At 37.9% G+C, this 10,630-nt stretch overlaps 1 protein-coding gene across 1 annotated transcript in view; it reads left to right on the top strand.

Annotated features, from left to right (window-relative positions):
* prkd1 (protein kinase D1) overlaps nt 1-10,630 on the top strand; it is a 68,055-nt gene that overhangs the window by 24,660 nt on the left and 32,765 nt on the right. Inside the window, exons 3-6 of the mRNA XM_005728694.1 lie at nt 8,152-8,283; nt 8,372-8,541; nt 8,625-8,648; nt 8,946-9,156. Coding sequence (XP_005728751.1) covers nt 8,152-8,283; nt 8,372-8,541; nt 8,625-8,648; nt 8,946-9,156 — 537 coding nt within the window. The remainder of the gene's footprint in view (nt 1-8,151; nt 8,284-8,371; nt 8,542-8,624; nt 8,649-8,945; nt 9,157-10,630) is intronic.

Raw genomic sequence — 10,630 nt, 5'->3', positions numbered from 1 at the left:
GAGTTACTTTTGATAGAAGTAACTAGTAATGTAACTAAGTTACTTATTTAAAGTAACTTACCCAACACTGAGTACCAGTGACCCCCTTAGACTGCTTTTTAGTTTTATTTTCCTTGTTTTGCATTGAATTATCACTTCTGTCACTAGTTAGCTAGCATAAAAGAAAGTAAGTCTATTAGCAGCAACCAGCCAACCAACCAGGGAAATCACACTTTGTACTCACACAACATGCCGCTAGACATGGGCTGAAAAACGGAAACTTTAAACATTTACCTTTTAAATCCAGCTTCACAGACAGTGTTAACTCTGTGACAGTTTTTCAGAGTAGGGCTTGTGTAAATTAGCTTTAATACTTGTAGTGTAGTGTAATATCCATTTCAATGGTAAATTATTGTGTTATAATTGTACCAGATTTAAAGGACTGACACAAAGGAACTGCTTGCTGAAACAGAAGCAATGAAAGAACTTTAGGTGCTGAAAGTGTCAGTTACAACAAAAGCTCTAAAGCTTGGTGACATGCAGTTCAGCTGAAAATAATAAATTGGAACTGGAAAAGGTCCTAAAGTGTAACAAATACATACACGCAACAGATGACATTCAAGCATTTAAAGACACGGAAGCACCGAAAGTTGCCAGCTGAATTAAGCACTAATGATGTGAAATAATAATTTTCTTTTTGTATCTTTTAGCATTCACGCCTGGTATTTTCCATCTTGTTTACAACACCCTACATGTTTGACTAATCCTTCGTACCTTCCCCTTCTCTGACTCAGTCCTCTTTAACTTGTCTCTCTCTCTCTCCTCCTCCGTCAGGATGCTGCCACTCAGTTAAAAACACATTTGTTAACAGCTCCGTGCCAGTCTCAGCAACAGCTGAAAATGTGGTGGAAACAAACAGGAAATTAACACAAAACAGAGATGCAAACTCCAACAGAATGCATGTTCTGTCATATAGTAAGCAGGGGTGGACTAAAACAATAATAAAGGCTCGGGTGGTACACGAAGCGAAGCAAAAAACCTTTAATGACCTCACATCTAACCCAAAATTAGCCCCCAGTCGTGCCATAGTTCAATCCTAAGGAACTGTGTTTCATACCGGGTCACAGAACAGGGAGTAACTGTTCTTTTAATATAATGGTACCATTTTGTTTGTCCATTATATTAATCTACAGTAAACAAAAGCACTAAAGCTTAGTGAGCAAGATCTCCATAGTTGTCCACCCAGACACTTAAGCTTATTGTCCAGCATTTAGCTGCATTTGTGGTAAAGCTGTTTTACATTTTTTTTAATTATTTTCTTAACTTGCCAAGTCATGGTACATTCAAGGACCTATAATACTGTAAGTCATTACATTTTTTTCTGATTTCAATCTGGCTCATCTTTCATTCCACATCAGCTTCTCATGGACATCTGGACCATTTTCAGTATAGCTGCTATTAATAGATCACTTCATGGAAATCATGTTATGTCCCCTTGTAATTGCGCATCTGTAATATGTGCTGGATTTTTTCCAGTGTGTGAAAACTGTAATCTTTCCACTTGATTAATTTTTGTTGTTTACAAAGTTGCATGGAGCCAAGTGTGGAAAGAAAATGAATGAAAATGCTCACTGTGCTATCACATGCTGGCACGTACAACAGTTCAGACATTTCTGCTGACCTTTAGGAGCCGGCATTTTCAGTCTCTAATCCTTGAACAGTTGCAACAATCATGAGCCCGGTTTTCTGCCTTACCTGGAGCCTGCCGGCCTTTCAGGTTTTGAAACTGTGAAAAGCAGCTCTTATTGCTACAGATAAGAGCAGTTTTTTAGCTGCTTGCTAATTAATATCTTGTCATGTTGACTCTTAGCAGGCAAAACATTCCTGGGTCATTTTCATGACATATTTCTTCTGTGAGCAGTAACAGCATCAAAAGTAGAACACAGCACCAGCAAAAGTTATTGAATGAAATGTCTCCACATCTTTTTTTTTTAATTTATTTGTTTTATTTGCAGGGTGCTGAAATGTTTATTTTACTGTACATACAGCCTATTTTGACATACGAAAGCAAACACATGAAAGTAAACTTAACACACCGCACCTGCTTATGCCACCGCCGCTGGTCTACACTTTCTTCCCCTGCAGTGTTTGTTTTCTAGTTGTAGGATAACAAGTTAGCAACGAGCACTCCTAATTCTACCACACAGCCATAAACACAGGCATTTATATCCAAACAAGGGCTACCTAGGAAACCTCACTCAAACACACAAATACATGCACACACATGCACATAAGTCATTTTCTGAAGCATATAATAACAGTTTGGGAGCTTGTTCACACATCCAAACGTATGTTGGCCCTCCAAACAAAAGCCATAAACAATAATTTGAATAAATGGAGGTAATTTCCTACAGCAGAATGTCTAATCAGAGCTGTATTCTACTGGAGGACCGCGACACAGGCCGAGTGTGTGTGTGTGTGTGTGTGCGTGCGGGGTTGTGTGTGGGTGTGTTAATGTGTGTGTATGTAAACGAAAACGAAAAGGCGATAGAGAATCGGAAATACATGCAGAGAGAGAGAGAGAGAAAAAGAAAGAAAATGACCGAAAACTGTGTAGCATAAACTACCCATCCTGCCTTGCCAAGCCTGCTGGCCAACTTAAAAGACATTCAGTCCATCTGTGCCCAGTAAGAGCCTCTCCTACCTCCAAAACATTTACAAAATACCCACTAACAACCCATTCATTAGTCTTTGTCTCTGTTGTTCTGTTTATCTCCCTCCCTTCTTCTCTCTTCCTCTATCTCCGGCTAGTTGAATATATTCTGTAGTTTTCCTTTTTTTCCAACAAATCCCATGTGGCGCTCCAAGTATCTACTAACAAATGTGTGTGTGTGTATCAGAACCTGATACTGACTATTCCTTTTGGCTCCACTGTTATCCCGAAAAATCTCAGGGAGCCACACAGTTCCTTTAACTAACTCCTACTAGCAAAAGTTTGCATTACAGCAGTTATGATTTTCGTCAAGGTGAAATAATTTGGGAGAAAAGAGTAAGCTCTGACATCCAAGTATTTTTGGCAATTACTCCAAGGAGAAGCAACATTATGGAGACACCATAGTAAGTGGGCCCCCTCCCCCGACACTAAACGTTGGTGGCAGTGTAGCAGAGTAAGCAGATGGTTCATGGAGAGTTTGGATGAGATGTTCTAGACAACATGGATGAGGAGGAGCTGGTGTAAAGGAGCGACAGATCACAATGAATTAGAAACAGCATGGAGTGGAAACCAACTGGCTCTGGGGACCCAGGAAGGTTGATTATTGGACAATTGTAGTGATGCTGAAATGTTGAACGATGTAAATTTAACAGCATGGGGAAAAGGAAGTGATCAGAGAACAGATCTTTGGTGAAATTGTTAATTGACAACTCACTTCTTGATCAGACTGCAGGCAAAGGTGGCTTAACTCAAAATGTGTTAGAAAACCGTGTGAAAACCACGAGTCACCTTTTCCATTTAGATTTGGTTCACTTCCATCCGTAGTCTTAGGTCTGACAGATCTGACTGTCCTGCAGTACAAACAGGTTGAACACTCACATCGGTAATAATGCTACTCCACCTATATCTGTATAATCAGCACCTGTTGCCAGCCATTACAAGCCAGTTCAGTTCCTACACACTTTCTCTGGGAGATGGATCACCTTGGCAGACTGTCTTTACAGGAAAGTCCTTTGAAGAGGTGCTGACAGATGTATGTGGTTAAGTGTCCTGTCATATTTTGGAATTTTGAACAAAATCTGCTTTAGTCAGACCATTCAAGTCAGGATCCCAACACCCTTGTCTCCAACTCTACATCCACCCACACCCCTATACAGGAGAAGCATCCCATGCTCTACAAAATGTACCTTCTTCCTCTATGTATTCGTCATCATGTAATCAATTAGGTGTGTTTGATGCACTTCATCTTTACAAGCATCCTCCATGTTTACTCCTTTCTCAAATTCACAATATTTTTAGAAAGAATTCATGCAGAAAAAAAGCAAATCAATTAATAAACAATAAGTAAGGTTATTACATATAACATACAGTATATGTGGCACATTTCAACAATAATTTTCTTACAGAATTACATCTGACTGAATCAGTCTCAGCAGACAGAATACATGATATATCCAAACCCATGCACTGGCAGTATTGAACATTTGTATGCAGTGTGTTAATAATGTAGAAAAAAAAGATAATTTCATAATTGGTTCTGATTTGCTGCCAATTTACACTGATAGTATTAAAACTAATAGACAACAGATTAGAAAATAGATTATTGGAGTTTACTATGATAACACCATAATACCTATTATCTCATCAACTTAAAGTAGGAATTTGTTGAATTCGGTTTGTACAAACATTGAGAAAGTCAAGCAAGAAGACACAATTAAGTTGGCTACGTTTTTTCATCTTTTACCACAGCCCCCTATATATTTACTTATGGCTCCTGTTATATCATGTTTTGCTACACTATCAGGGGTGCATGTTAAACCCAGCGTTTTACATGGATTTCTATCAGGGTCGCATTGACTGCCTCAGTGTTTCTAGGTTTAAATGTATTCTTTTTTTTTCCCAGTCAGTGTGGCAAATGCAACGCTATTATTATCATATTAATTTGACACATCTAGAATAAATAAATATCTATTTTATCAACTACGTTATTTACAGGAAATTTTTATTTTCTTAGTTGGGAATCTGACTTGTATAACAAGTTTCAAAAATATGTGTTAACTTTTTGTAAAATACAATCTAATACGAAAATGTCAAAGTTCCTATACTCTTTGAGCCAATAGGCGTTAACAATCTAAATAACGATAAACATTTTTCCACCCTAACAGGTGTAATGGGAAATGTTAATCAAGCACAGGCTTTACACACCCACTCAATCCTTAAAAAAAGGTTTAATGTGAAGATATGTGAATAAGGTCTAGCATGAAACAAGCTTTAGAAATGTGGCTTGTCTTTTTCTCAAATGTATAAGAACACTAAAAGTAAAACTTTGTACATGCTCCAAAATAAAAAAATATCAGATGTCAAAAGAAATCAAAGAAACAAGAAATTTAATGGAGTCTAAACTATAAGTAACTATTAATCCCAGTTCATGGGTAATCTCAGTTACCCATGAAGCTGTGACAGAAGTACAAAAGTAAAATAATATAAAATCTGAGTCGTAAATGTTTCTGGTTTATCTGGTTTATCTTTTTTCAGTATTTCTTTTTTCTTTATTTCTGAGATTTTCTTTTCACATTTCTCACCCACATATTTAATCCAATAAATAGGCAAAAACAAGTTGTAAATATTACAATTACATTTTTCTAGTTCTTATGTTGAGCTGATTGGCCAAAGTTGGCTGTTTGTAGACTCAGCAGCTACTGACTGATGTTTGCATTCCTTAATAAATTGCGCTCTGTTTTAATTTCTTTTTTGAATTACTACCAAACTCCTTTGGAGCTACACATGCCAGCTCTAAGTCTGAATCAATAGTTTGGTGCCAATGACTGTAGTACAAAGTGAGCTTTAATGCTTTCTATTTAAAAACTTTAAATGTAAAGATGCAGAGTCAGTAGCTGTTTCTACCAGAAATCCCATTCACTTTGCCCCTGTTTTCATTGTCTTTTTTTTTTTTTGTGATATTATAAAAACAGCAAAAACTGATTCTTTGTTTGACATTACGAGTGTCACAGCAGGGGTTACCGGCACTGCCTGTACACCCAACTGGGTTTTTGTCAAAACAGCTGGAGGATATTTGGGCTCAGATGGCTGCTGTGGCCAAGAGCCCAGTCACCCCAGATAAGCAGCTGCTCATCTCTGAAATAAAATTAAAAGCACGGAGAAACACTGGAAAATGTGGAGGAAAATATGGTGCCACAGATTGGTTTGTCAGCAGTGATTAAAAGTCTAACATTCAGGATTGCTATTATGTTGGAATGTTCTTATTTTTCACTTTCAGTTTTCCTTGATTTGAATATTGCTATCCTTTAAGTGGGAAAATTGCTCACAACTTTATGGAGTGTTCTCAAGTCGGAAAAACTACCGTACACTGACTCAGGTACATCTCAGGTCGTTATCGTAGAAATCCCTTTAAAAAATTATGCTTATCCTTCATTTGAAGTGACACTTTCTCTTCAACTGCAAACTTCATAGCTGACATGTGAAAATGGATTTCAGGTGATGTAACAGCGTACAGTCCAGCTCACATTTCAGCTTCTTATGATTAAACCCCATTAATTTCAGTGCATTCACACACCATTTGTCTTCACTTTTCCACTTCTCCGAGTTTTACATTTTATGTTGTGTTATATGTTTTCAAGTGACTCTTAACCCATATTTTAATGAATCTCCAGGTTTATCTGCAGTTCTTTTTTTAACTGCCACTTTTACTTCCTTAGTTAATACACAAAGAAGTAAACAATGTTTAAGAAAGATTATATTTATTCTTTCTTTTAACCTTTATTTTTAACTGAAACAGTTCAACACAAATATGAAAGTACAGTGTGTAGTGACATTTCAGTTTCTTAAGCACTTACATTTCACGTAATGTTTTTCTTTTGCAAATATTTGAAAAACTTTTGTAATATGATTTCTGATGCATATGTACAGCCATTCATTAGTGTGTAATGTGTTACCCTCACAAGTGCAATTTGAGGTTCTACTTGCCTGAGGACAATTTGATGTGTGCACTGTAAGTGTCAGGGACTAAAACCACCGATCTTCTGAATAGTGAACAACTTTTGCCACCTCCTGAGCACCAGCTGCCCTAAAGTTTTTGTCATGTTTACACTTTACTGGTGATGGGGAACGAAACGGCTCTTAGAGCCGACACTTTGACATGGACAACACGAGCCGACTCCTTTTTGGGAGCCATGGGTTTTTTTTCCTTTCTCTCACCCTCTCTCTCACACACACTTTTTCCCGCTTCACTCCGCACGCCAGCCTTGTGCTTTGCGCTGGGCAGAGGGGGGAGGGGCGGTAGTTACACTCGCAGTAGCACAGGAACAGAGTGGGAGGGAGAGAGAGAGAAAGAGAGCCAGGGACAACAACGTCACATTAGAAAGGTATAGTAATCATCCACAACTATTTTCTGTTGCGGATGATAAAGGATTCAGAAAGTTTATTCATGCAGGTCCATATGACAGAGAATGTGCAGGTTCTTTTTGTTTTCATATTTTTTCATATTTATATTTAAAAGCTGAAAATTTAAATAGTTAAAGTTGAAATGTAAATAGTTGGTTTTTGTATTATATGATTTATTTATTAAATTTTATGTGGAGTGAATAAATAAAAGTATATTTACGGTGGCCCCTCGAGACAAAGCATAAAACTCCAAAACAAGTAAAAACTCCAAAACAAGTAAAAACTCCAAAACAAGTAAAAACTCCAAAACAAGTAAAAACTCCAAAACATGTAAAAACTCCGAAGCACGTACAAACTCCAAAACACAACAGAAGTACTCCAGGATGCTAGGGGCAGTGTTGAGCTTTGTTACCTAGTGGCCACACAAGCCAGGAAGTACCAACGACTGGATTTGGTGTGTGGTAGTAACAAAAATTTTTTTAAATTATGTGAATACATATGAGTGCTTGTGTATAAATACACAAACAATACGCATATGCTTTCAATTGTGTAATTTAAGTGATCTAGGTAGCTCTGTTTTGGAAGTTCAGTTAACGCTAGAAATGTGCTTTGGAGTTTGTACGTGTTTTGTCTCTGGGGGCCACCGCATATATTTATATATAAACATATATAAATAAAACCACTTTTTTTTTTACATTAGTAATTCCTTTTGTGAATAATTTTATATTGTTGTCAATAATAAATTAATTAAAGCAACAAAACAACCTGAAGAGCCAGTTGGGAGCCGAAAGAGCCGGTTCTCTAAAAAGATCCGGAAATCCCATCACTACACTTTACCTGAAATTTAAGCTCAAGTCATTGCTTTTATTTTAGATTTACATTTCAGCTGACCCTTCTATACTTCTATGTTATTACTTACACTTAAACTTTTTTCAATTTTCAATAAATGCAACTACAACTCTTTTAAGTGCATCAACCCCCTAGTACACATATAACCTTACTTGACAGACACAAAAACTTGTAGTTGGAATTCATTTATATCTTATAATTTTCTACAGCTTCAGCCACAGTAGAGGACTTCCAGATTCGTCCACACTGCCTGTTTGTCCATTCGTACCGAGCTCCAGCCTTCTGCGACCACTGTGGGGAAATGCTGTGGGGACTTGTACGCCAAGGACTTAAATGTGAAGGTAAAATATCCTACTCCCATAAGATGAAATCATGAGAACATTATGGCTGAGGTAAAATTTTAAAAAGAGACACTATCCTTTTCTCCAGGTTGTGGTCTGAATTACCACAAGCGCTGTGCCTTTAAGATCCCCAACAACTGCAGCGGGGTGAGGAGGCGTCGTCCCTCCAATGTCTCATTGACAGGCGGGATAATCAACATCGGGCGTCCGCTCTCTGCTGAGCCTTCACCTCCCCACTACAGTGATGATGCTTTATTGGTCAGTACAAAAGCACAGACCTGTGGAACACAGTTTTTCAGAAATGTTGAAGTAACTTTTTTTGTTCTTTTTTTGTTGTCCAGTCTCCAGTCAGTCCTAGCATGGAGGTAAGTCCTCCCATCTTTTTACATAGAAATACTTCTCTAGGGTCATTTTTACTTATTGCATAATAGTGAACAGGCAGCCAAGTTAAATTATACTGTGCAATTCATTCTCCCATCTGTTAGTCTATTTATCATATAGTTCTCGCAGGCAACGGTAACCCCAGAGCTAAGAAACCAAACTCTAAATCTGCTGCCATAAAAAATCATTTTAAGTGTGACTTATCATGGAAAACAGGTCCACTGGCAAAAACTAGAAACTTATGAAAAACTTTGAAATGCTTTGCTTGTTTCTCCCAACAGCAGAAGAACCAGTTAGATTACTTTCCTGGCAGAGAGCGGCGATCCAGCTCACAATCATATGTTGGCCGTCCCATTGAGCTTGACAAGATCTTACTGTCAAAAGTCAAAGTTCCCCACACATTCCTCATTCACTCTTACACCCGGCCTACTGTCTGCCAGCACTGCAAGAAGCTGCTCAAAGGCCTCTTCAGGCAGGGCCTGCAGTGCAAAGGTGAGCTGTTGTTCTGAAAACCTGCTGTAGATGTTTTTCAAAGCTCTAGATGTCAAACTTAAAACTGTCTCTGCTTGTAGCACAGCTTGTCCAGTGTCCAAAACATTTTGCATTAAGATGCTTAAAGAAACCTTGTCTTTTCAGAATCATTGAGACATTTCTTTGGCTCAACCATGTAAAAACTACCAGTAGGTTTACTGTTTACTTGTTAGTGTAACCATTAGATACTGTAATACAGTATAATACAGAATGATGATTTGCCATGGTGCTACATGTAATGTTGCTGTAAAAGGACTAGTAGAGAGACTGAATACTGAATGTGTGAAAACATTACCTGGATAAATAAAGACTCTGCTGATTGTACTATTAAAATATAGAGTTTAGATAATGTAGGTAGGTTATTTTAAGTACCTGGGATAAATTCCAGGCAACAGAAGCAGTGTTGAGGAGAGGTGAAGAAGAGTGTGCAAATGGGGGGAGCTGTTAGAGACAAATGTCAGGGCTGATTTGTTACAGAAGGATAGTGAATGGGAAGTTTATGAGATGTTCGCGAGACTTGCTATGTATGGTTAAGACACAGTGACAAACAGATAGGAGGCCAAGCTGGTAGTGGTAGAGTAATGAAGATGTTAAGATTTTCATTGGGAACCTTTTACTTTTACATTGTAAAAGTAAAAGGTTACTTTTACAATGTATTCCACTACTGATTACAGAATACATGCCCCAAAATGTATTTTGTAACCTATTCCGTTACGTTACTCAATTAGAGTAACTTATTCTGAATAATTTGGATTACTTAATATATTATCAGGCAATTATGTAGGCAACTAAATGAATGTACTATTGCTCTGTGATCTTTTACTATTACTGAAGAATACTCGCCATACCAATACCAACTAGATTTTTAAATCTTAATATAAATGAGTAACAGTAGGGTGGACATTAGGTAAGGCTGCACTTTTTGCAGCGATCTCATATAGAAAACTATTGCACGCATATGTTTTCAGGTCCGCGGCTCCGAACTGTAGTAAAGGGACCTCTGGCTAATACGTCGGGTTCCGTGTCGGGCTCGTAACCGAAAACTAGCTTTACTTTGTTGTGTGGGTCAACTTTGCTAGCGAGAGACAGAGAGAGGCGTTGAAAGGCTGCTCCAACGGAACTTATTGTTTCGGAGGAAAACATGAACACAGCGTACAGTCGAGTCTTAACAGCTTACTTACAACTGGGCTACACTGCCCATGAGGCTACATTCTCTAGGGCTATGCCTGTAACACTCTGCTCATATTGCCTTCATAATAAATAATTTGTTGAAAAGTAATTTTTAAAAATATTTCTTCACATCATTATGCGGGCGCAAGTACAGGTAACATGGGCCGCGAGATTGACACACATGCATTAGAGCCTCTTATTGTGTGTTTTGTTTGAGTTTCCACCGGCGTGGAATTACCAGAAATAGAGAGGGCATAGCCTAACA

The sequence above is a fragment of the Pundamilia nyererei genome, unplaced genomic scaffold, assembly GCF_000239375.1.
Source record: "Pundamilia nyererei isolate P.nyererei 1_Seehausen unplaced genomic scaffold, PunNye1.0 scaffold00029, whole genome shotgun sequence".
NCBI classification, from domain to species: domain Eukaryota; kingdom Metazoa; phylum Chordata; class Actinopteri; order Cichliformes; family Cichlidae; genus Pundamilia; species Pundamilia nyererei.
This window is presented reverse-complemented; position numbering and strand designations above follow the sequence as displayed.